The 24609-nt window shown below is 40.0% G+C and overlaps 1 protein-coding gene across 1 annotated transcript in view; it reads right to left on the reverse strand.

The window, feature by feature from the left end:
- The window catches only part of slc7a5 (solute carrier family 7 member 5), a 63230-nt gene that overhangs the window by 17707 nt on the left and 20914 nt on the right, over window positions 1-24609 (reverse strand). Inside the window, exons 3-6 of the mRNA XM_020511858.2 lie at window positions 12638-12743; window positions 7493-7537; window positions 3775-3898; window positions 2501-2604 (exon numbers count right to left, since the gene is read on the reverse strand). Coding sequence (XP_020367447.2) covers window positions 2501-2604; window positions 3775-3898; window positions 7493-7537; window positions 12638-12743 — 379 coding nt within the window. The remainder of the gene's footprint in view (window positions 1-2500; window positions 2605-3774; window positions 3899-7492; window positions 7538-12637; window positions 12744-24609) is intronic.

Consider the following 24609-nt stretch of genomic DNA (forward strand, 5'->3'; position numbering starts at 1 on the left):
AGAAACCACACTGCACTTTCCCACTCCAGAACAACACTGGCCGTGCGGTTTTAGTGGCCACAGTTGTAGAGGCCTTTAAATGGTCAGTCATTGGCTAGTTATGAGTCTCTACTGACAGTGGAGCAAGAAGTCCCACTGTGGGCTTTCCACCTGGAATTTAATTATGCAGAAAGCAGAAGCGGCAAGCTTTAAGTACGCCATCATTGCACCTAATTAAATGCCATTCTCACCTCCAAATGTGTCACTAGTAAGAGCAGTATTTGGACAAATGTCACTTGATTTTTAAGTCTAGCCACACATTGTTGGCTTGTATATGTGAAAATTTCCTAGTCACTGGTTGAGTTTTCAGTTTGGCGGAATAAATAAAGAAACTGAACTGAATTTCTCAGTTCTCAGTCATCTGCAGAAAGTGTTTCTCATAAAAGCCAAGCCTGTGTTCTAGGCTCATAGTTGAATGCAATTCTGAAGGACTACCACATTGTTGGAGCATCTATCACATCAAATGTAAAACGAGGTCCATGTGCATGCAAAAAGATAATCCCACGGTACTATTTGAAAAAGAGAGGGAATGTCTCCCCATGTTCTATCCAATAAGGACATATTTTCTCTCTTAACAAATCAAAACAAATACACCACTGGTCATTCATTGCAACTGATGTTCAAAAGAATTGTGCTATAAAACCAGCTACCACATTACTCTATGAAACAGTGACCACCACCTAAAGGTTCTGTGAAGATTCTGTCAGTGTAATGAGGCATTACATATACGCAAGTGTTTTCTTTCTTAGAATGAAGCACGGTTTTCTTTTCAAGATCATGCCATCACAAAATCATTTTGCAGTTTTCCTACTACAGAGATGAAATGAGGGGTGACATGATTTTGAAAATTCAATGATAAATCTCAAACATCTGTATATAGAAATAGTGCACTCTTTCATAATCTTACATTAAAGAGAGCCTTATATTGAGAAATATTTATAGGTTTTTGAAAAATAGAAGAGTTTTTTTTAACATACATAGGAATAACATAACACATTAATGAATCTGCGTGGACACATCTTACAGGATAACATAACTGTGTGCAGATCTTGGCACAGTTTTTATTTAGCCACAATCACAACAAGTTGAATGGACTGCTTGCTGCATGCTGGACAACCATCTATCAGGAGAGGTAAAGAGGGGCACGTAATAAGAAAACACAAGACAGAGTGAAATGGGGTGGACATAGAACAACTTACAAAATATGGCTTCCTTTTAGTAGCTATTCCAAATAGATTATAGTACAGCCACCTCCTCACTTAAATGCATCTGGAGGTCATAATCAATCTAATCCAAAGCTTGTGTGTGGGTTGTAAATACTACGTTAATTGTATTTAGTGGTAAGTAGGCAATGGGCACCTGAAAACATATAAGGAAACACTTACTGCACAAATGAACAGTGGTCTGTGTGCATTAGGAGGTCAAAAAAATCAGGTGCTGTTGTATGGGGGATGTGAGGACACACAAATTAAGAGAAGGAACCTGCATCAATATGAATGTCTTAGATATCCCTTCACAGTAAGTGGATTATTTTTGAAATGCATTGGTTTGATATATAGGAAAAACAAGCAGCCAATTGCTTCAGGATAAATGGCTTCCTTCTGTGCTCTAATGATTATGTGATCAGAAAATGAATGATTTTTGTTTTCATGGTGGTGCTTGAGGGAAGCACATTGGCCTGGACAAATAAAAGTCAAGAGATTTTTATGTCCACCTAAGTCAACAGACAACTAGGATTCATGTCTCATCCAATGACAACATCTTCAAACACGCAGAGCTTCATGAGTAGAACACTCAAGTGTGTGCCTAAATTATGCGATGGACTGGGAATTTGACTCTCAAACTTTTGAATCAGAGTGCTATCAGCAGTACTGACTCAGTGATCTAAAACAGACAACCATGCAAGTGCCATGCCTAGAGAGAGGCAAATTACTTTGAAAGTGTAAATCAATAATATGTTGTCTGAGCTTTTGTCCAAGGAATGTTCAGTACCAGAACAGAGCCAGAGTGGGATCAATGCCAGGAATGATCAACAGCCCCACTGGGGATGGAAGATGCAGTGCTATACCAAAAGAAGAGGCAGAACTAACCCCAGAAGTAAGCAAGAATTTCTTCACAGGGTTAATCAAGGTAATGTTTTAACATTAGAGGACAGGGAGAGGTGTCATACTTCTGCCCTGCTCTACAAAAGGTGTTCTAGCAGGCTTCCACTGCCAACCCAGCGATCACCTGTGCTGCTCTCCTGAAGACAGCAATAACAGCAGCAAAAGTGAGGCCCTGTGATCTTCCTTCCATGTTTACACGCAATGAGAAGGTTTAGGATCGTGCAGTTTGTTTCTCTTCAACCCACTCACATAACAATGTGTAATTAGGCTAAAATAGTTAAAAGAACTTTCTACTGTAGATGTTTATTAACTGTAATAATCCCAAATATACAATTATTACATTCTAATCACTTTACCTAGATGAAGTGAAGAGTGATCCATTGACAGAGCCAAAACAAGAGAGTCCTACAAATACAGGGACAATCCAGGCCATCACTCCCAGGTGGATATTACCAAATTCCTGCATAACAAGAAAAAAGTCTTTAAATAGGAATAAAATACTATGGCTTCATTCAGAGTTGTAAATATTGCAGCATAAAATGCTAATGCAAAAAGAGATTATATTTTATATTTTGTGTACCTGCATGCCTAAATGCTTACTTTGTAAAGTGCCTAACTTGACCAGTACAGAATCAAAATGTTTTCAGCTATACTTAATTTTGAATGAGTTTACTTTAGCAACAGGATCCTATGCATACTGCAGGTGAGGGAACAGCAGGAACAATGTAATTATATAGCTGACAGGTAGATCCTGCCCTGCATGCTTCCGCATTGTTTTTTGAATTTCAGGATTTTGACTAAGTGACCGTGAAAAAAACATCAGTACAGATCCAAGTCAAACTGGTGTGTGATTTAGAGGGTAACTTGTAGCTGGTGGTGCCCCCATGCACCTGCTGCTCGTTCTTTTAGGTGGTAGACTTTGCAAGTTTGGAAGGGCTGTTGAAGGAAATTTGGCGATTTATTTGAGGAGTGAGAGAGGGAAACAACTGATTTGCCCGAGCCTTTCCCAAGTGACGTGGCTTTAGGAAATGAACCTTCCTTACATCAGAATCTTGAAAGCAAACGTCACATACTTGAACAGAAACTCAGTTTTGCAGTCCTGTGCCCTAATAAGTGCTTCCTATCTGTAAATTACACAATTCAACAAGTTATGGGGATGTTATCAGTTCAGATTATACCATTCTTGTTGAGAACAAAGGTTGCGTGCAAGTGATCAAACATGCCGATTTGGATACAAATGCTAAGTACATAAAAGTACAGTTGAAAAATAGATGCACATTCAAGTCACAAACTTGCAAGATATGAAACCTCACCAAGGATAAGTACCCTGCAACCATTCTGACAGCATTCCTATTGGGATTATCAAATTCAGATACAAGAAAAAAAGATAAGTTTATGTTGGGCAACAGATAAATATCCATCCTTACTTCAAAATTGATATTTCTTGGCCAGACAAAGATGATAAAAACATGAAAATTCAAAGCAGCAGCAAAAGCAATACTCTTAACAGCTAAATACTTGCTGCAAGAAATGAAAAAAACTGAAAAAAAAGGAAAAATATGAAAATATATGACTTAAATCCTGTTTAGAAGTATGCATTGTCTTATTACCCTCATTTGTAACTACTTACCACAGCAACAGCATCTGCCTTTAGCATTAACTGAGGAGACAGGGTAGTAAAATATGCCATGTTGGTCAGTACGTAAACAATTGTTACAATGGGCATGGAAATGATAATAGCACGAGGCAAATTCCTGAGGAACAAAGAAAGGTTACTGCTTTTAAGAGTGTTATAATAGCATGTTTTACATTTGCATGAAAATCAGTTTGATCGTTTTAAAGCATACATCACTTACTTATAATCTTAACAGCATAGTTGTGTTACTCCAACATCAAAACAGAATGGCAAATCACTGCGCAAGGCAAAGGTCCCATGCTTTAACATTCACAAATTGCATTAATAAGCAGCAGACAGATAGAAACACCCAGTACAGTTTCATAGCTAACGGGAATGTTGAGCCGTTTTTGTAGAATAATTGTTGTTCTGTTTGAACTTTAAGGTAACTGCCTTTATTAAATAGCTGCAAAGCCAACTATGATTTTTGTCATAGTGTTTATTTAATCTATTTAAAAGCTAAGTAGGCTGGGTTGCTAAAAATCAATTAAAAGGGTGAGGTGCTGTAGGAACCTTTATAAAATCAGAGTGGACGTGAAGAAGCAGGCCATGTGGCCCATTAAGTCCACACCAACCCTCCCATCCAGATCCATCAAACCCCCTACCCTATAACCTTGTATTTCCCATGGCTAATTCACCTAGCCTGCATATCCCTGGACCCTATGGGCAACTTAGTATGGCCAATCCAACTAACCTGCACATCTTTGGACAGTGGGAGGAAACCAGAGCACCCAGATGAAATGCATGCAGACATGGGAAGAATGTGCAAATGCCACATAGGCAGTCACTGGAGGCTGGAATCAAACCTGGGTCCCTGGTGCTGTGAGGCAGCAGTGCTAACCACTGACGCATCATGCCGCCCAATGATCTTATAGGGTCAGATTTCCAAGGACAATTAAATCAAGCTGTACTTGGCTTTGTAAGTAGGGGAACTGAATATATAAACAAGGAAGTTGTATTAAACCTAAACATCTCTGTATAGGTCTCATACTGTATACAATAATGGACATTCATTTTAAAAATGATCACAAAACCTTTGAGTGTAGCAAACAGGCTTAAGTGACTCATAGCAGAAATTAGGCACTCTCACAGCAGAAATTAGGCACTGTCATGTTACATGGGGAAGCATTGCAAAACTGATTGTTCTGTTGAGAAATGAACAAGCATTTGTTTCAAAAACAATTAGAGGACAATGAGGTCTCCCATTTTTAACATTTATGGCAAAAGGCTGGAATTGATTAGTTCATTCAAAGAACTGGTGGCGGCATGCCGGTCCAAATGGTTTTCTTCTGCACTTTAAGCGTTTGATTTTTCAACAAAAGTTCTTAGACACCCTGGTTTAATCTTAACCTAACCCATCCATGGAGAAACTGCAATTCCATTATATCCCCTTTCCTGAATTCAATTCTTCATTTAATAAAAGAATGCCATTGGATTCCTGCCTATTGATACAGGTTAAAATCATTTCCATGTAGATTAAATAAAACACTTAAAATGTTCTCCAAACTTAGGTCAGGACTTAAATGTAGCCACAAAATCTCATGTTCTTAATGAGGACATGCTTTAAGAAATTAAAGTATTCTTTTAAGCTAATTATAAAAATGTCAGGAATCATTTCACTCAAGTAATCCAAATAATTGGGCTTCTTTAACATTATAATTTTAAAAGGTACATAGTCTGGTAACATTTAGCTTGGTTAACATTTAAACTAAACTACGAAATCTTAATGTTGTCATTACAATGTTAGTGAAACTGTCAGCTTTCTTTGAAATTTGCAAAACTGACAGCAATTTCTAATGTCAGTGTTATGTTCAGTTAAATGCAGAAATCTGGAAATTGTTAAGTGATCTCCCCTATAATCTCCATGAGGTGATGAAGCTCTCACAGATAATAATTCGGAATTACTAACTTGAAGCTGAACAGCTTCTTTGGTACTCAAAACCAAGCTTGTATTTGTGGATCATCAAGTTTCTCCAATCCATCTCAAATTCCGTAGATTTATTTTAAGTTTGTTTATGATAGAAATTAAGTTACCTTAATTCCATGTGTATGTTCAAACTTCTAATTTGCTTTCTGTAAAGTAATGGCAATGTGTACTATAAAACCTGCTTGCCACTTCCTGATCTGCAGTCCTTGAGAATGCTTCAATGTAACTGGCTGCTTCACGTGGCTGGATGACTTCAATGTTGCTGATGCCAGAATGAAGATAACTTCAGGAAAGTGAATTCCAGAACAAGAAAATCACTGGATGTATATGGGCAACATTTTTTTTGAGTCTGTAGCAACATTGTTTTACTGCTGGCCACGAAATTCCAAGAAAATATGTTACCAAAGATCCTAAACTAGTTCCTAAATTAATTCCTAGCTTTACAAAGGATGTAATTAAGTTTGGTGCCAGTCAATTTATTCAAGAGATCAATCTTCTCAAGGACTAGGTATGGTCAAGTTCCAAACTTTGCTTGAAAACCTGAAGCACTGATGTTTCCAACAGTACAAATGACCAGTAAACACAGTTACACTCATGAGGTGCCAATTGTTTTCATTCAATTTTTTGGACTGATATATGAATCAATCAGGGCAAGGGAGTTCAAAATCTGACAGAAATGAGAACTGAAATTTAAACATGATCATTTGGACTCCAAACTCAATACTGTTCAAAATGCCATTGCAACATCAAAATAAAACAAAGAACTGTAGACGCTCAAAATCTGAATCAAAAACAGAAATTGCTGGAAATGCTCAGCAGGTCTGGCAGCATCTGTGAAGAGAAAACAAAGTTAACATTTCGAGTCCAGCAATCCTTCAGAAAATGCTGCCAAACCTGTTGAGTTCTTCCAGTAACTTCTGTTTTTGTTGCCATTGGTTCTTTAGACTCAAAATGTTAAAAGCCAGGATAGAAGTTAATTCTGTTTCATTTCCACTCGTGATTTGACTCAGTCCTTCTTGACAGAAGTCCCACATTAGAAAAAAAAAACAGAAATTGCTGGAAATGCTCAGCAGGTCTGGCAGCATCTGCGAAGGGAAATCAGAGTTAACGTTTCAGATCCGGTGACCCTTCCTCAGAACAGTGATAACTCTGATTTCTCTTCAGAGATGCTGCCGGACCTGAACTTTTCCAGCAACTTCTGCTTTTGTTTCTGATTTACAGCATCTGTAGTTCCTTCAGTTTTTTAAAAAAAAAAAAATCACGCATTAGTCTCAGAATAAGGGACAAACCATTTAGGATTGAACTGGGAAAAAATTCTTCACTCAGAGTGAAAGTGTCTGCTCCAGACTGCTGTGGAGATTCATTCATTGAACATGTTTAGCAATCAAGGATACAGGCCTGAATTATTTCAATTGACAGGATGTGGGTGTAGCTGGCTCGGCCAGCATTTACTGTCCATCCCTAATCCTCAGAGGGCAATTAAGAGTCAATCAATCATATTGCTGTGGGTCTGGAATCACATGTAGGCCAGGCCAGGTAAGGATGGCAGTTTCCTTCCCTAAAGGACATCAGTGAATGATCTATACTCACTCCTATTTCTTATGTTCAGTATTTTAAAGGTCCCCAAATTGACTACCTGGCAACAGGTTTATTCAGAATGAAAAGGTTCATCTTTTCAGCTTCATCTAAGATCTAATGCAGTTGAAGGTGTACTTGATATCAACTCAAAAATGTTGCTGCACTCACTTAAAAGGTTCAATCATTTCTTCTGTGACAAAATTCAAGTAATTCCTAAAATGAAAGAAAAGTTGCTTTAAAATCCAACAAAAAATAATTCTGGCAGAACAAAATCAAATCAAAATTATTGCATAATATGGTAGATTTTACAAGTCTACAGTCCCAAGGTTACTTAAAAAGCATTTTGCAAAGCTACAACCAAGTTTTAAGTTTAACATTGTATTCAGAGATTTCCTGAGTCGGGCTTCCTGAAAACTGCCACTGGAAACAAGACAAGAATACAATGACAGTTGAGGGAGCTGATTAAAGCTATTGAAAATACTGCAATAAATACTCAGTACTCAGCTGTTTTTTTTTAAAATGAGTAGTGGGAATGATTTTGTTCACATTACTATTGATATGAGTTTCCTCTCTACAAGAGGAAGATTTTTTGAATCACATCAAAATGGGTGAAACCTTTTCTGCTGCATATCAAACGATGGACAACAAGAAACACAATCAGCAGCAGCCTGTTATTGACAGAATTGCAGCTAGCCATGAGAAGGCAGAGCAGTAGAAGGACGTAGCTCATAGGAGGCAAAATGTTTGGTACAGGATATACTGGCCAAGACATTTCCTTAATATATCAGAGTAGCAATTTTTCAGAAAGCTCAGGGTGGTATGTGAGATAGCAGCAGGTGTTTATGGCTTTCAATAAAAAAAAAAGTGATCTAATCCCAGCTGGACATGTTTTGCCTGTGGCAATCAAAATAAGCACTACCACAGCTTCTTTGCCTCTAGATGCAGCCAGGATTCTACCAGAGATTCTTTTAGGATATTCTTGTCAATGGACCACAGATACAAATATTGGCCTGGGAATTGTATGAACTTTGCCTGCAATGATACCAGTCAGAATTAATGAATGCTCAGATATGCAACATTAGTTGGCCGATGTGCAGGGAGTCTTCAATTTGCACTTACATGGCAATCAATGAATTCCCAGTTCAGCCATAAGTACTCTTTTGAAAAAATCTGGTCATAAAACGTAGGCTGTTCTGGCCATCCAGCTTTATTTGCCTGTCCCTAATTGTTGTTTAGGAGATGGTGGCCAACTGCCTTCATAAACTGATGCATACATAAGGTGTAGGTGCTCTCACAGTGCTATTCGGAGGGGATTTCCAGAATTTTAACCCAGTGATATTAAAGGAATAATGATATGGTTTCAAGTCTGGAAGGTGTATGGCTTTGTAACTACTTGTAAATTTGCAAAGTTTCCACTCAGGCAACATGCAGATGGCGGGCAATCACAAAAATATATTTCTGTGATAATGCATAATATTCCAGGGGAGTTGCCATGCTGCTTTTATCATGTTAAGCTCCCTGAATATTTCAAAGTTGAAAACAGACTTAAGGTGTAGCTGCGAGGTGACAAGGGACGCTCACTTCAAATGCAGTTTACCACACACATCACTGACCAATGAAGACCGACTGTGCTACAATAAATGCCACATGACCACTAGATGTAGTTCAAATACATGATGTATCTGAAGCCATTCCACATGCAGCAGCCAGGATCTGCAGGATGGTTGTGGTGTGCTGTCCTCTGCATAATAAGGTGAGGATAGAACTGCACAGGGAATAAAGTGTAACCCACAGATTATCAACAGGTAAATTTTAAAGAAAAATGAGAATCAGCAGGGATTAGATGAAGGAGGCAATGCAACACCAGCTGCTCAGGATGCCAGGGAAGTCTGCATTAAACTTCAGTTGGTTACCAAATTCATGCCCAGCCTTCCTGCAATCCCATCCTGAGCATCACTGACATAAAAGTAGTCCTGCAAACAACAAACCACACCTTGTAAATCCCCTCATTGCTCTCCATCAATTCATGTTTTCTTATTTGTTACAGATAGGGTTAGAGCCTACTGGTAGTGTCTACCTGCACTCATGTTTTCGGATACCAAGCAGGATACAATCCCTTATGCCTGTGATGTTAGGGATTGTGGAGTCTCCTTAAATGAACAGGCCAGTTACATCATATCTTTTTCTTTTGCTTTAACCCTTAATTGTATCTATTTGTCGGTCTTTGTGTGAATGGGGAGCCAGAATCAAGGAAGATTGGGTTTAAATCATAGACATTAATTAGATTACTTGGTTGCTTAACTTTGCTCTGCTAAAGCTACTGTATTACTAAAATTGTTAAATCTTTTGTTTAACCTATAAATGTGGTGTCTGATATCAGTTACTTACAAAGTCTGGTGCTAGCTATTCAAAAGGTCGGATTAGGAGCCACTGGAATAATTCATTAAGTATTTTAGTTTTACTATGTTGCAAAGGCAAGGTTAGGGAGGGTTCTGAGGAAGGGTCACCAGACCCGAAACGTTAACTCTGATTTTTTTTCTTTCCAGATGCTGCCAAATCTGCTGAGCTTTTCTAGCAACTTCTGTTTTTGTTCCTGATAGGGAGGCTGATTTGACTGGGCTGGCTGCCCCTGTGTTTTAACAGGAGAAAAATAACTTTGCACTTTTCATGTTGATTAGATGTTTCAAAGCACTTTAATGCCAACTTTGTGAAATGTAGTCACTGTTATAGGAAGGAAGGCGGTTAACTAGCACTTTTCAATCTCCCAGCCATTCAGCTTTTACTGATGTTGTTCGAGAATAAATACTGGCCAGGATACTAGGGATAATCCCTCCAACCTTCATCAAAATATTGCCATGAGATGTTTCATCCACACAGGCAGGCAGGGCCTCTGTTTAAAGTCTCAACCAACAATAATGAGACTTTCAACAATGCAGTATGAGGGAAGCAATGCAATCAGCTTTCAGCTTGATTTTTGAGTTCAAGTCCTGGAATGGAACTTGAACTTATAGCCTTGTAATGCAAGGTGACAGATTAGTGACAGGAAGACATGCATAGAAAGAGAAGAACTTAGAAGAGTTTAGAAGAAGTATTGTGACAGTAGGTTTCACAAGAGGATGTGGCAATGCACACAGCAGGATGTAGCAGCTGTACCCACTTTTCCTGAGCTAATTACAACATTAAAGCACTGCCTTTGAATCAGGAGAAGGCACATTGTTCCTGCTGATGATCTGTCATGTCTTCATAACACTTCCAACTCCAAGCTTTATCTTTGGATTTGACTTTCAAAAACTGGAATTGAGATTGCAACAGGTAGATCCACATGATGCTTAAGTAACCTCAAAGCCAAACCCAGAACTGTTTGCGTTAGAATGACACTGAAAGAAGCAGCAAACTTATTTCCACATTTTTCATACAACATTGGAACTAATGAATGGTCATCAGCTGGAACACGAACTCCCTATTTCTCTCTTCACAAACGTTGCCCAAGTTGCTGTGTATGTTATTTTAACTATTTCCTGTTTCTATTTCAGATTTCTGTTATCAAACTGAAATTCTGTTTTTAATTCTAACCTTTTCTGCCAAGTTCCTTTTTAAGTTACACACCACTATGACCTTGATATATATATTACCATTCTTCCATCTTTGCCGAATCAGTGGCTAGAATTTTGCTGTTTTCAAACTCAGCCCAAAAACAGCAGAGTTTATGGGAGAGAAACATGAAGATAAGAAAGCCACACAGATCTTTTGGAAATTACGCAGTTGGGGGGCTGCTAGTGGGCTTTCTACCCGAATTAGGATCTGGGACATGGAAGCAAAGGACTGACCAATTATAGGCTGAGCTCCCATGGCAGGTCTCTGACTCCTGGGACCAAGGATCACCAACTGGAAAGGTTTTTGTTTATGGGTGAAGGGGTGTGTTGCTGGGCCACGAGGAATGTGCACGAAGTGTAGTGTAGTGTGTGGCTGTTAGTGGTCACTCCCTGCCTTTGGTCCAGCTCCTCGATCATGAGTGTAGATCAAGAGACTCCAACTATAAACTGATATCCTTCCCACGCTAGTTTACCAGTTGGGAATACCAACTCTTTCTTGTCTGGCCTTCAGCTGAAATAAGGGATTATTTCTTTAGCAGTCATTAATTTACAAATTAATGGTGTAAATTGGCAGCAGGGTAGGGAGGTGGAACTTGGGTCTTCCCATCCAGAACTTGATTCCAGTAAGGAAAGGAAGTTGGTGGGGTTGTGGTCTCTCACTACTTACTTAATTAAGTTCACTTCCTACCTCTGAGCCTGCTGCCTCCAATTCCAGAAGATTTCTTCCAGTGATTTGGATTCTATGTCTAAAATCAATACAGGGCTATCACGATATGAAATGCAGCCGTAGAAGGGAAAGGTCCTTAGAGGGATAAGCAGGTGACCTTGCAAAAGCCACAAACACCGCAACATTGAATAAATCCCATAAATAATGAGCTTCTAACACGAGGGACACACATCAGTCCACAAATATTATTAAGATACGTTAGATTTGGGAGAATCCAGTCAGACCTACTAATTTCTCTGCCGAACTCAAGACGATATATTCTCCTAGCTTATGAAGCTGTATACCACAGCTTATGAAAGGTACCCTTACAAAACATGCTGAAAATTACACAGAAATAGAGATTAAAGTGACAAAATGGATAAATCTAATTTATGTGAATGTTTTCAAAGATTGAATGATTTTAAAAAATTCTATGCTTTCTCTCTCCAAAAACAAGACTAACATTCTTTCAAAACTATCTATTGCATATGCTTCAATTACTTACCTGGTAACTTGTTTAACAACTGTATTATTCTACCTGATTATTTTCTTTTTCTCCCATATTCCTGAATAAAATTTGAACCTTTCAGTGAAATTTTCCTGGATCAATTTTTGTCAAATCTTCCACAATCTTAAAAACTAAATTCCTCTGCTCATATTTCCATCTCAATACCTATTTGGATACAAGAGACATTTCAATTCATGTTCAAAGAAATGTTCTATAAAAGAATGTTCTAAGCCCCAGGCATAAAGTTCCTCTTTCAGTACTTTTACAAAGGATGCCTTTTATAAACAATGTTTGCGATTGAAAATTCATGATTTTCCATCAGTTAAACCCTTTCAAGAGACTAAATGACTGCTAGGAAATATTGAGATTTACTTGTAATCCCAGTGTAGTAAAATGTGCTAATGGCCTGATCCGCTCTTTAGGAACAAAACATTGTTTGTATAAAAGGGTTACTTAAGTTATTGCAAGACTAATTACATATTGCTTCCAACAGAAGCCTGACTCACCAGCCGCCATATGCAAACAGACCACTGTATACTGCCAAGACTGCTTTTCCCACATCTGTGGTTGTCCCCTCAAAGGCCCGGTCAGGTTTCAAGTATGGGGTGTCTCCTGTATGGAAAAAAAGAGCCATGGCTACGATTACTTTTGAACTATATGCAGCAAGACCGAGACAACATCCAGTTTGGTCTGATAAGTGGCTAAGTAACATTCACACCACAGAACTGCCAGGCAATGACCATCGCCAACAAGACAGAATCTAACCAACCCTTGACATTGAATAGTCTTACAATTGCACAATCAACAACTTGGGCTTTACCAATGGTCAGTAACTGAACAGGACCGGCCATATAAATACTCTAACTAGAAGAGCAGGTCAGAGGCTAGGAATACTACAGCAAGTAAATAAATCTCCTGACTCAAAAAGCTTGTCTACTGTCTACAAGGCCCAAATCAGAGTGTGATGGAATAATCCCCATTTGCCTGGATGTGTGCAGCTCCAAAAACACTCAAGACCTTTAAGACAATACGATGTAGGAACAAAAGGAAACCATTCGGCCCCTTGAATCTGTTCTGCCATTCAATCATGGCTTATTTGATAATGCACAACTCTACTTTCTTGCCTTATCCGCATTGATAGCCTTATTGATTAAAAACTTGTTTATCTCTGTCTCGAATATTGTTAATGACCCAGACCCGATAGCTCTCTGCAGTGAACAATTCCACAGATACATTACCCTCAGAAGAAATTCCTCCCCATCTTCCTATTAAATAGACAACCCCTTACTCAGATTATGCACTCTGGTCTTAAGACTCTCCCACAAGGAGAAACAAAGTCTTCACTACTGTCAAGCCTCCTAACGATCCCATACATTGCAACAAGGTCACCTCTCAATCTTCTAACATCCAATGGGTACAGGCTCAACATACACAACTTCTCCTCATAATAAAATTCCTCAATGCCTGGTATCAACTTAGTGGACCTTCCCTGGGCTGCCTCTAATGCCAGTACACCTTTCCCTAGATAAGGAGCCCAAAATTGTTCATCGTAATCCAGGCATGTTCAGTTTTAGCCAGACTTACCTATTTTTATACTCATTCCCATTGAAATAAAAGGTGAACATTCCATTTGCCTACCCTAGCAACTGTTGAACTTGTATGCTGGTTTTTTGTGATTTATGCATGAGGACAACCAAATCCCACTGAATTGCAGCTTTTGGCAGACTTTCTTCATTTACAAAAACTTATAAGGCAGCAAGATTGAAAGTAAGTATTTTGTGCACCATAATCAAACTCCCAGAGTGGTGCAACGGCTTCAGGAGTTCACTACCACTGAAATCTCTGTTCCAGTATGCTGCAAATATGGCACCATTTTTCCACTGGACTCTCCGCCATGCTTTGCCTACTCACTGAAGGCCTCTAATGATGCGTTTCAGAATCTGGTAATTTTCAGCAAAGACAGTGGCAAATTTCAACAATGCAACATAAATTCTGCCCTTATGAGTAACTGTTAAGGATCCGAATTCAACTAGTTAGATTCATCCTGTAGTGTTTTGCAGTAGGAAAATGCATAAGCAGATTTTTGTTTGGTTATAAATCAATCTCACTATGTGCAGCTCGTTCTCACAGTTCTAAGACAAAGTAAAATGTAGAGTGAAATGAGCATTTGCTGCTTTATCACTGGCATCAACTCAAAACAAATTCATGTTGCAGCAGTGTTACAATAACTATCTGACGCATCATCATTTCATGATTAAATGCTTCTTGATGGATTTCTCTGAAGTCAAGTATCAGTGTGAATTTACAAACTGAGATATTTCAAGCTGTATTACTTGATTGTTAAGATTATTTTGGATTGAGTATTTTGTTCATGCAGACACATTGGCACTAGTAGAGATGTCTCAGCAGTTCACTTTGATTTGTCAGCTGTGTTTAAGTTTCCAAGATCTGAGCAATTCTTTAAATGGGAACAGGAAAGCCATTATATGTCACTAAAGTGCTCAAAATGAAGATGTCCTTGAAATTAACTTCTTTTTGGGTCAGTGAGATAGCAGTATAGGATAAGAGGGACAAACATCAAAAATTATGGATGTATGCAGGATAAAATTTATAGACATCTGCTGGTAATTCAGTCACTTTCACATAAAGCAATTTATCTCCAGTAACTCAAAACAACATAAACACTAGGCTGTATCAAATACATACACATTGGGATGAATTCTGCATGTGAGAATTGCTTCGTAAAACCTGATAATTGATACTGTTTGCGTGAAAAATTATCATTGCCCCACCTTTCCAACGTATATTCTCTATATCTTTCTTTCAGATGACAAGAAATTATTGTGACGTGGAAAAATTATTAAACAAAAGCATTTAAGCTAAAGAGTTTTAGTGAACACACAAAAGGTGTGTTTCAGGAAACTTGCTCTTGAAATAACTTCCTCATTATAATTTTAAAATTATAATGTCATAGAGAGGTATAGCATAGGAGATGGCTACGTGGCCATTTCCTTCTGTGCTAGCTCACTAAGATTAATTCAACTAATTTATATCCAGTTGTTTACCTATAGTCCTGCATATCTTCTTTCTTTAGGTAATTATCAATTCACCTTTGAGTCACAGCTTTCAATGTGCCTCCACGACAAGTTTTAAACAGTGCATTCTGGGTCTCTTTCATGGTGTCAAAAAAGATCCTCCTCACGTTATCATTGTTTCTTTTGCCAATCACCTTCAATCAATGTTCAGTGCATCTCAAAATTTGCGCAAATGGGATCAGTTTCTTCCTATCTATTTTGTCCAGGTCCCTCATGATTTTAGCTCCTTTATCAATTTTCATCTAAAATTTCTTTTTTCTAAGGAGGACAAATCCACCCTGATTTCCCTAAGTCTTTCAAAACAAAAACAAATCATTTTGAGTATATTAGTATCTCAAGATACTAATTTATTCTAAGCTAAATATTTTAGAATAACAGGCATGATTATTAATATTCTCCTAAAACATTCATTTGCAATCTCCCAACGCTAACTGCATTGAGCCTGCAATGGAGGAGGACCTTTGAGGTTCATAACCAAGAGTGGCTTATTCCCACCATTACTGATCCAATTGAGTCAATCCTGAAGGACAAATCTGTCAGAATGGGCCTGCAACAGGTTGCAGCAAAACCAGGCACCTATTTGGCTTTCTTCTCACCAAGATGTCTATTGCAGATGCATATACCGTATTGTGTGACATTACCACTGTGCTAAATAGGATATATGCAGAACAGTCCTCACAGTTCAAAACAGCCTTGTCAGACAGCGGGCATCAGGAGCATCAAAATTGTATTCACCAACAATCTATAACCTCACAACTATTACTTTCAATCTAGAATCACTATCAAGCCATCGAACATTGTGATTCAATAATGAGTGCTAGAGAGAATGCCAGCAGCAGCACCAGGCATAGCTTCACGCTAAATCATGGGCACAGTATACTACGGTAGAGCTAAGGGATCCCCACAGGGAACAGGCCAGATCACTAGTTCGGTCACAACTAGTCATGAATGATGGTGGGCAATCAAGAAACTAACAGAACAAGAAGCTGACAAAAACATTTCCACACTCATTGCTCACAAAGTTCAACTGAAGTGTCCTTGTGCAAGTCAGAAAAAGGGTTCAGAAAAGATTTACAACAATATTGCCAGAGTTGGAGAGTTTGAGCTGTAGGGAGAGGCTAAGTAGGCTCGGGCAATTTTCCCTGGACCGTCAGAGGTTGATGGGTGACCTTATAGAAGTTTATAAAATCATGAGGGGCATGGATAGGGTGAACAGATAAGGTCTTTTCCCCAGGGTGGGTGAGTCCAAAACTCGAGGGCATAGGTTTAAGGTGAGGGGAAGGATTTAAAAAGGCACCTAAGGGGCAACTTTTTCACAGAGGGAGGTGTGTATATGGAATGAGCTGCCAGAGGCTGGTACAATTACAACATTTAAAAGGCATCTGGATGCGTATATGAATAGGAAGGGTTTAGAGGGCTTTGAGCCAAATGCTGGCAAATGGGATTAGATTAATTTGGGGTATCTGGTTGGTATGAGCAAGTTGCACCAAAGGGTCTGTTTCCATGCCGTACAGCTCTATGACTCTAAGTGCCAAATAAATGATTTATATTTGCCTTTTCCTTAAACACAAAGCATCACAGATGAAACTGATTCACTTCACGTTGTGTCAAGAAACAGCTGAGTTCAATGGCTACAAGCTCAAGGCTTTGGGCTCTAATACATTAGAACTGTCATAGTTCAAAACTCTCTTCTGGTTTAGCCATGCCTCTGTCCAAACTTGTTCTCGTACGGACATCTAACCAACTAAGTAGAAAATTGTTCATTTCACAATCAAATTTGGCCAATCAGTGCTCTCCGATAACAAGGTGTAGAGCTGGATGAACACAGCAGGCCAAGCAGCATCAGAAGAGCAGGAAAGCTAACGTTTCGAGCCTAGACCGTTCTTCAGAAATTTTCTGCTTGGCCTGCTGTGTTCATCCAGCTCTACACCTTGTTATCTCAGATTCTCCAGCATCTGCAATTCTTACTATCTCTGAATCAGTGCTCTCCGTCTGCTTTCAAATCATCAGTAAAATGACGGAAGGTGTCACTGACAATACTATCGAGTGACACTCACTCACCATGAAGCTGCTCACCAATACTCAATCTGGGTTCCACTAAGATCACCCAGTTTCAGACCACATTACATTCTTTATTCAAACATAGACAAAAAGAACTAAGCTCCAAAAGCAGGTGTGAGCAACAACTTCACTTCAAGACAGTATTTGATCCAGGTGTAGCATCAGAAGCCCAAGAAAAGTAGCTGACGAGAAACAGGGGAACCTCTTCTCATTGGAGTCATAACCAGCACAAATTCCCTCCCCACCCTTATCTGCTTTCCGGAGGGACCACTCTCTCTGTGACTCCCTTGTCCGCTCCACACTTCCCTCCAGCCCCACCACCCCCGGCACTTTTCCCTGCAACCGAAGCAAGTGCTACGCCTGCCCCTACACCTCCCGCCTCACGCCCATCACAGGCCCTAAGAAGACCTTCCACATCAAACAGATGTTCACCTGCTAATGTGGTATACTGTATCCGCTGTTCCCGTTGTGGCCTCCTCTACATCGGGGAAACCAGGCGGAGGCTTGGGGACCCTTTGCGGAACACCTACGCTTAGTTTGCAACAAACAACTACACCTCCCAGTCGCGAACCATTTCAACTCCCCCTCCCACTCCTGGGACAGCATGTCCATCGTGGGCCTCCTGCATTGCCACAATGACGCCACCCGAAAGCTGCAGGAACAGCATCTCATTCTGCTTGGGAACCCTGCAGCCCAAGGGTATCAATGTGGACTTCACAAGCTTCAAAATCTCCCCTCCCCCGAACGCATCCCAAAACCAGCCCAGCTAGTTCCCGCCTCCTTAACCATTCCTCCCAGCTCAAGCCCCACCCCCATCTCCTACCCACTAACCTCATCCCGCCTCCTTGACCTGTCCGTCCTCCCTGGACCGACCTATCCCCTCCCTAACCCCCCACCTACATTCACCTTCATTGGCTCCAACCCCACCTCTTTGACCTGTCTGTCTCCTCCCCACCTATCTTCTCCTTTATCCATCTTCTATCCGCCTCCCCCTCTCTCCCTATTTATTTCAGAATCCCCTTCCCCTCCCCCATTTCTGAAGAAGGGTCTCGACCCGAAACGTCAGCTTTCCCACTCCTCTGATGCTGCGTTCATCCAGCTCTACACCGTGTTATCCCAAATTAAAATAGTTTTGTTTACTGAAGGGCAATGATATCAGTTGCAACACATCACTGCAAAATTTCTTCATGGTAATGGGCTAGGTTCAACCATCTTCAGTCGCTTTATCAATGACCTTCCTCCATCATAAGGTTAGAAATGGCCAGGAACAGCCAAATAAATACTGTGGTTACTACAGCAAATCAGAATCTTTAAAAAAAAAGCTCATCTGTGTGATTTGGGCGTCGCTGGCTGGCCAGCATTTATTCCCTAGTTGCCCTTGAGAAGGTGGTGTTGAGCTGCCCTCTTGAACTGCTGTGGCCACTTGCTGTGTGTTGACCCACAATGCCCTCGAGGAAATTCCAGGATTTTTACCCAGCGATAGTGAAGTAACAGCAATATAATGGCTTGGAGGGAAACTTGAAGATGGTGGTATTCCCTTGCATCTGCTGCCCTTGACCTTCTAGTTGGAAGTGGTCGTGGGTTTGGAAGGTGCTGTCTGAGGATCTTTGGTGAATTTCTGCACTGCATTTTGTAGACAGTGCACACTGCTGCTACTGAGCTTCAGTGGAGGAGGGAGTGGACGCTTTAGGGTGTAGTGCTAATCAAGCGGGCTGCTTTGTCCTGGATGGCATCAATCTTCTTGAGTGTTGTTGGTGCTGCACTCATCCAGGCAAGTGGGGAGTATTCCATCACACTCCTGAATTGTGCCTTGTAGAGGGTGGACAGTCTTTGAGGAGTCAGGAAGTGAGTTACTTGCCAAAATACTCCCAGCCTCGGATCTGTTCTTATAGCTGGGAATTAAACACCTCACTTTCTGACTTTCTTTCATGTATAAATCAGAAATCAGAAATGTAATAGAATGTTCTCTGCTTGCCTGGATCTGTGCAGTTCAAACATGAATCAAAATGCTCAACATCAATCATGACAAAGCAGCTTGCTTGACTGGCACCCATCCACTACATCAAACATAAAAACATAGAGGACAGCAGCAGAAGTAGTCCATTTGAGCCCTCGAGCCTGCTGATCATCGAGCTCAATACCCGAATCCTGCCTCCCATATCTCTGTGATACTTTAAGCCACAAAAAGGTACATCTACTTCTTCTTGAAAACACAATGTTCTGACCTCAACCACTTTCTGTGGTTGTGAATTCTACTGGCTCACCACTGTGTGTGAAGAAATTTCTCCTCGTAAACCATTAACCCTGGTTCTAGACTCCGCCACCATTTGGAACATTCTTCCTGCATCTAACGCGTCTAGTCCTGTTAGAATTTTACATGTTTCTATGAGATCCCCACACGTTCTTCTAAATTCCAGTTAAACACAATTGCAACCAACTCAATCTCTCCTCATACGTTAATCCTGCTACACCAGGAATCGATTTGGCAAATCTTGCTGCATCCTCGCTCTAGCAAGAACTTCTTTAGATAAGGAGGCCAAAACTGTACAAATGCTCCAGGCACAAAAACAGAAGTTGCTGGAAAAGCTCAGCAGATCTGGCAGCAGTCTGAGAAGAAAAATCAGGGTTAACGTTTTGGGTCTGGTGATCCTTCCTCAACTGATCTAAGTGGAGCCTCATCAATGCTCTGTATAATTGCAGCAAGATGCCCTTTTCCTGTACTCAAATCCTCCCGTACGAACGCCAACACACTTTCAATACCTCCACCACTGAAGCACAATCACAGCAATGTGCACCATCAACCTGATGCACTGAAACAACTCACCAAGGTTTCTTCAATAGTAACTAACAAACCAACAACTTTCTGTCACCTAGAAAATCAAGAACAGCAGACATGTGGGAATACCAGGTCCCATACATTTTCTTCCGATTACATAGTTTCTAGGCTTAGACTGCATTGTCATTCCTTTACTGTCACGAGGTAAATATCCTGGAACGCCCTCCCCAACATCACTGTGGGTGTAAGCACAGAACGAAATTGTCAGTGTTTCACAGTAGTGACTCACCACCTCCTTTTCAGGGAAATTAGGAATGGGCTATAAATGCTAGCCTTGCTAAAGATGCCTACATCCCACAAGCAATTTAAGAATTATGAATCTACCAATTAATAAAAATGGTGGAGCTTGCATTAATGAATCTGGACGACAACCTCACTAGATACTTACCTGTGAATAATATGCTGAACTGTATGCAACCTTGGCATACACTTAACGACATTACTTAAATTTTCACTGATCTGTTGCTAAGATGTGCATTCTTCAGGAACCAGGTTTAATTCAAAACTAGTCCTGTATATTTTCAACCTCTAATCTAGCTGCTCCGCTGGCTCGAGTTAAATTACTGTAAACAATATCATATTTCTCATGCATTATAGCAGATCTGACTACAGTAGAAAGTTAAATCACTGAAGTGCTTACCTTAATTATTTTAAATTTGCCTTCCAGAGCTTTTGATGCAGTATGTTCCGACAGTTTGTTTAAAAGTGATTTCCCACAGAATGAAACCAATTTGGAGGCCGGAACAATTCTCAAAACAGCAAAACAAACAAGGAGATTTGGCAGTTGAATAAATTGTTGGATATACTTTCGCTCAATCCACACTAGACCAGTTGAATTTAATCATGTATTATATAGGCTTGTTTTAGGCATTTCTCTGTTGTGCATGAGAAAGTGAGTATTACAAATCACTGAATTTTACCATCGCCTTCAGCTGTTTGCATGACCTCCAGCCATCTTTAGTGTGAGAGTGAGAGTGAGAGTGTGAGTGTGAGTGTGAGTGTGAGTGTGAGTGTGAGAGTGAGTCACAGGCAGACAGGCAGACAGAGACAGAGACAGACAGAGACAGAGAAGGGGGGGGGGAACCAATTGTTAATTAATGGTGGGTGCAGGCCCTATAAAAGGATGGTATGCATCTCTACATTGGTCAGAAATGCTATTTTTTTAATCATAGAGTTTAGAATTTGCAAATAGAAACCAAGTGAAGATAGGATGCATGAGGAAATTCCAAAGGTACCAAGTGAAACCATTCTCTGCTTCCATTTAATGTTCTTTACCTAATTACATCACAAAACAACTCAACATTTGTCCCATAGCCAACATATGATACCATCTTCAATTTTATAACATCAATTTGAAATTATATTATTGCAGTCTACATTGCTACAATAAAAAAAAACTTTGTACATTACCACAGTATTATTGAACACACACCCAACAGGATATTTAAACTCATGCATCTCTAGACTGCATCATTCACAGACAAGAGTTAACATTCAGATTTATGCAGATGGTATACAAATCAGCCTCTACATCTCAGTCCTTTTCCTTGACTTTCAACTGTCTCTTTGTTGTCAGTTTGCTTAGCGTCAAATCTTGATCAGCACAATTTCCATCAACTCAACAGTGAAGCATCCAACATAAATTCTCTTCCCTTATAGTCTTCATCAACCCCCGATCAATTTCATAGACTGAACCACAAAATTTGTGCCCAATACGACATTAAGCTGGACTTTAAACCACAAATCCTACTATATAATCAACATTGTTCAATTTCAACTCTGCAATAATGTCTTCCTCCACCAGTGGAATCCTCAAAAGAACCCATTACTTTTAGATATATTTATTTTAACGTCCTATTCTCTGGCCTCACAATCCCTTCTTTTACTTTACTGAAGCTAGCTTTAGCATGTCTGAAATGCTAGCATTTATGTCCCAAGCCGTACAAAGTCTCCAATGTTCCTCAACATATCGGTGACATTGTTTTTGTTTAGAAATTACTGAGCAGCTCCAGCTCAGACTACCTCTGCAAACTCCTCCAAGTCCTATAATGACTCAGACAATTTATTTACTTTACTCCTTTGCTTCAAGCCTTGTGTGCAGCTCTATTAATTTCACTTCAATGTTCAAAGGTGTGCAGGTTAGGTGGATTGGCCATGCTAAATTGCCCTTGATTGTCCAGGGTTATGCAGGCTAGGTGGATTAGCCATGGTAAATGTGAAGTTTGTGGAAAGGGTTGGGAGGGGCTGGGTCTGGGTAGGATGCATTTCAGCGGGTCGGTGCAGACATGATGGGTCAAATGGCTTCATTCCACACTTTAGGGATTCTATGATTGTTACTACCACTTTGTCATACAGGTCCTATTCTACATAACTCTTTCTCTGTACATCTCCGAAATAACTTCAGAGAGGCTGGTATCCTGTAACAAGTCAGCCTTTATTTGCATGTGGGGAGTTCTTGACACCGATCCCAGAGCCAGCTCCCAGGATGAACAAAATGTCTGATACTCCTGTTCTTATCTATCAGCCAGGGCTCCCTGATTGGACCAGATTAACCACCCCAATTAGGGAACTCATATTCTATGTGGTCCACCTGATTGCCCTTGTTACAATCACAACATCTTGGTGAATCCCCTCTGCACCCCCTCCAATGCAATTACACCCTTCCTGTTGTGTGTTGACCAGAACTGCATATACTACTCCACTTTAGCCTAAGTTCTATATGGCTCCAACATAATCTCTCTCATTTTATAATCTATGCCTCAACTGATAAAGGCAAGGGTACCATATACCTTTTTAAATACTCTATTAACCCGCCCTGCTACTTTCGGGAAACTGTGCAACAAGCACCCAAAGATCTCTCTATGTCTCTGAGCTTCTTCGTCTCCTGCCGTTTGAGTACTCATTTGCTTTGTTACTGCTTCCGAAGTGCATCACCTCACATTTCAGGGTTAAATTCCATCTGCCACTGATCTGCCCATCTGATCAAACCATCTATATCCTCCTTTAACTTAAGGCCTTCTTCGTTACTCACAACGACACGGCCAATCTTTGTCATCCACACACTCACTTACCATCCTGCCCACATTCTCATCTACATCATTACTATATAAATGAAAATGGTTGTTTTTGAAAATGTTAAGTTAATCATTGATCTGAGATGTGTCCTTAACAAGATGAAAAATGTAATTAAACTGACAACTTTGTGCTCTAAGACACAACTTGAGCATGCTCTTTTCAAGATGATCATTCTCACCTGAAATCCTTGAATGTAAGAGACATTGGTGTTGTTTTCTTGTGACCACCAATGCAGATGTTTCTTTTTTAAAATCAGGTGTTTTCAAAGATTTAATATCCTGCTCGAAAAAAATTATCAACATACAAAAAGGTAATCTGTTGGAATCATCGGGTTTTGCATTACCATTCAACCTGTTGTATGTCTGTACTGCCTCCCAAAATTTCGAAATTCAGCCAGAAGTGCTAGCGGATAGCGAACACAGACACAGTCTGGATTGGGAAAAGTATAGCACGGCAACTGAAAGAATCTACTGCTCCGTCAGAATCCATTCTACCTCGCAGAACAGACGAATTGTTGATTGTTATTAGTTACTGCTGAAAATTTCTAGGGTAAAAAGAGGGTCATTTAACAGAATGCCCTTCAGCTGATATGTTTCTTGCTGTCACATGGGCATAATTGCTGTGAATGCATTTTAAAAGAATTCATTAAGGTCCAGATTGTATTTTCTTTTTCCAAGTGCAAACTATTTGCAAGTTCAACACATTAAACAAAAGGTTTCATTACCACCACCCCACAAAGTTCATGACAGAGGTTATGAGAAACTCTACTGGAACAATACTCACACTGTATTTTAAATGGAGTTTGCATTTCCAATTTTTCTGCAACATTATAAGCACTTTGCTATAGTTTTATTCGACAAAAGGGTGGGTTGAATAATTGGCACTGTATTTCTAGGGTTACAGTATCCAGTAAACTGTAAGAAATTGACCAATTCGTATTCCCTAAATTCTAACATTATTCTTGCCTTATGAGATTTAAGCTAAAAGACACAATGGGAACAAAAATACATTGAAAAAATAAAAAAAAAAAAAATTGGTAAGACTCGTGTTGGGTTTGGGGGTAGTGATTCTTGCCATGCGGCTGAGCAAGTTTTCTCACCATTTCTTACCAAACTCACTGCATTCTTCGGCAAGTCAGCCTTTAATGCAAGATGCAGGTCTGATTTCCACCCATCTTACCACTCACCTGTTCCTGGAACAGCTCATCACTCACCCAAGGTTCCGGAGCTGACCAGCATGCTTCGTGCTGGTGCCGTTTTTAGAAGTCTGTTGAGTACTTGGACAAGCACAGTTAGTCTACAGCTGTCCTGCATAGTTTGTAACATTTGCCGCAGAGAGGGGAAACCTGCACTCTGCTTTGCGGGCACGGTGGTGGAGCTCCTACTAAACACGGTGGTGGAGCTCCTACTAA

The sequence above is a fragment of the Rhincodon typus genome, chromosome 15 (assembly GCF_021869965.1).
Source record: "Rhincodon typus isolate 14 chromosome 15, sRhiTyp1.1, whole genome shotgun sequence".
In the NCBI taxonomy this organism is placed as follows: domain Eukaryota; kingdom Metazoa; phylum Chordata; class Chondrichthyes; order Orectolobiformes; family Rhincodontidae; genus Rhincodon; species Rhincodon typus.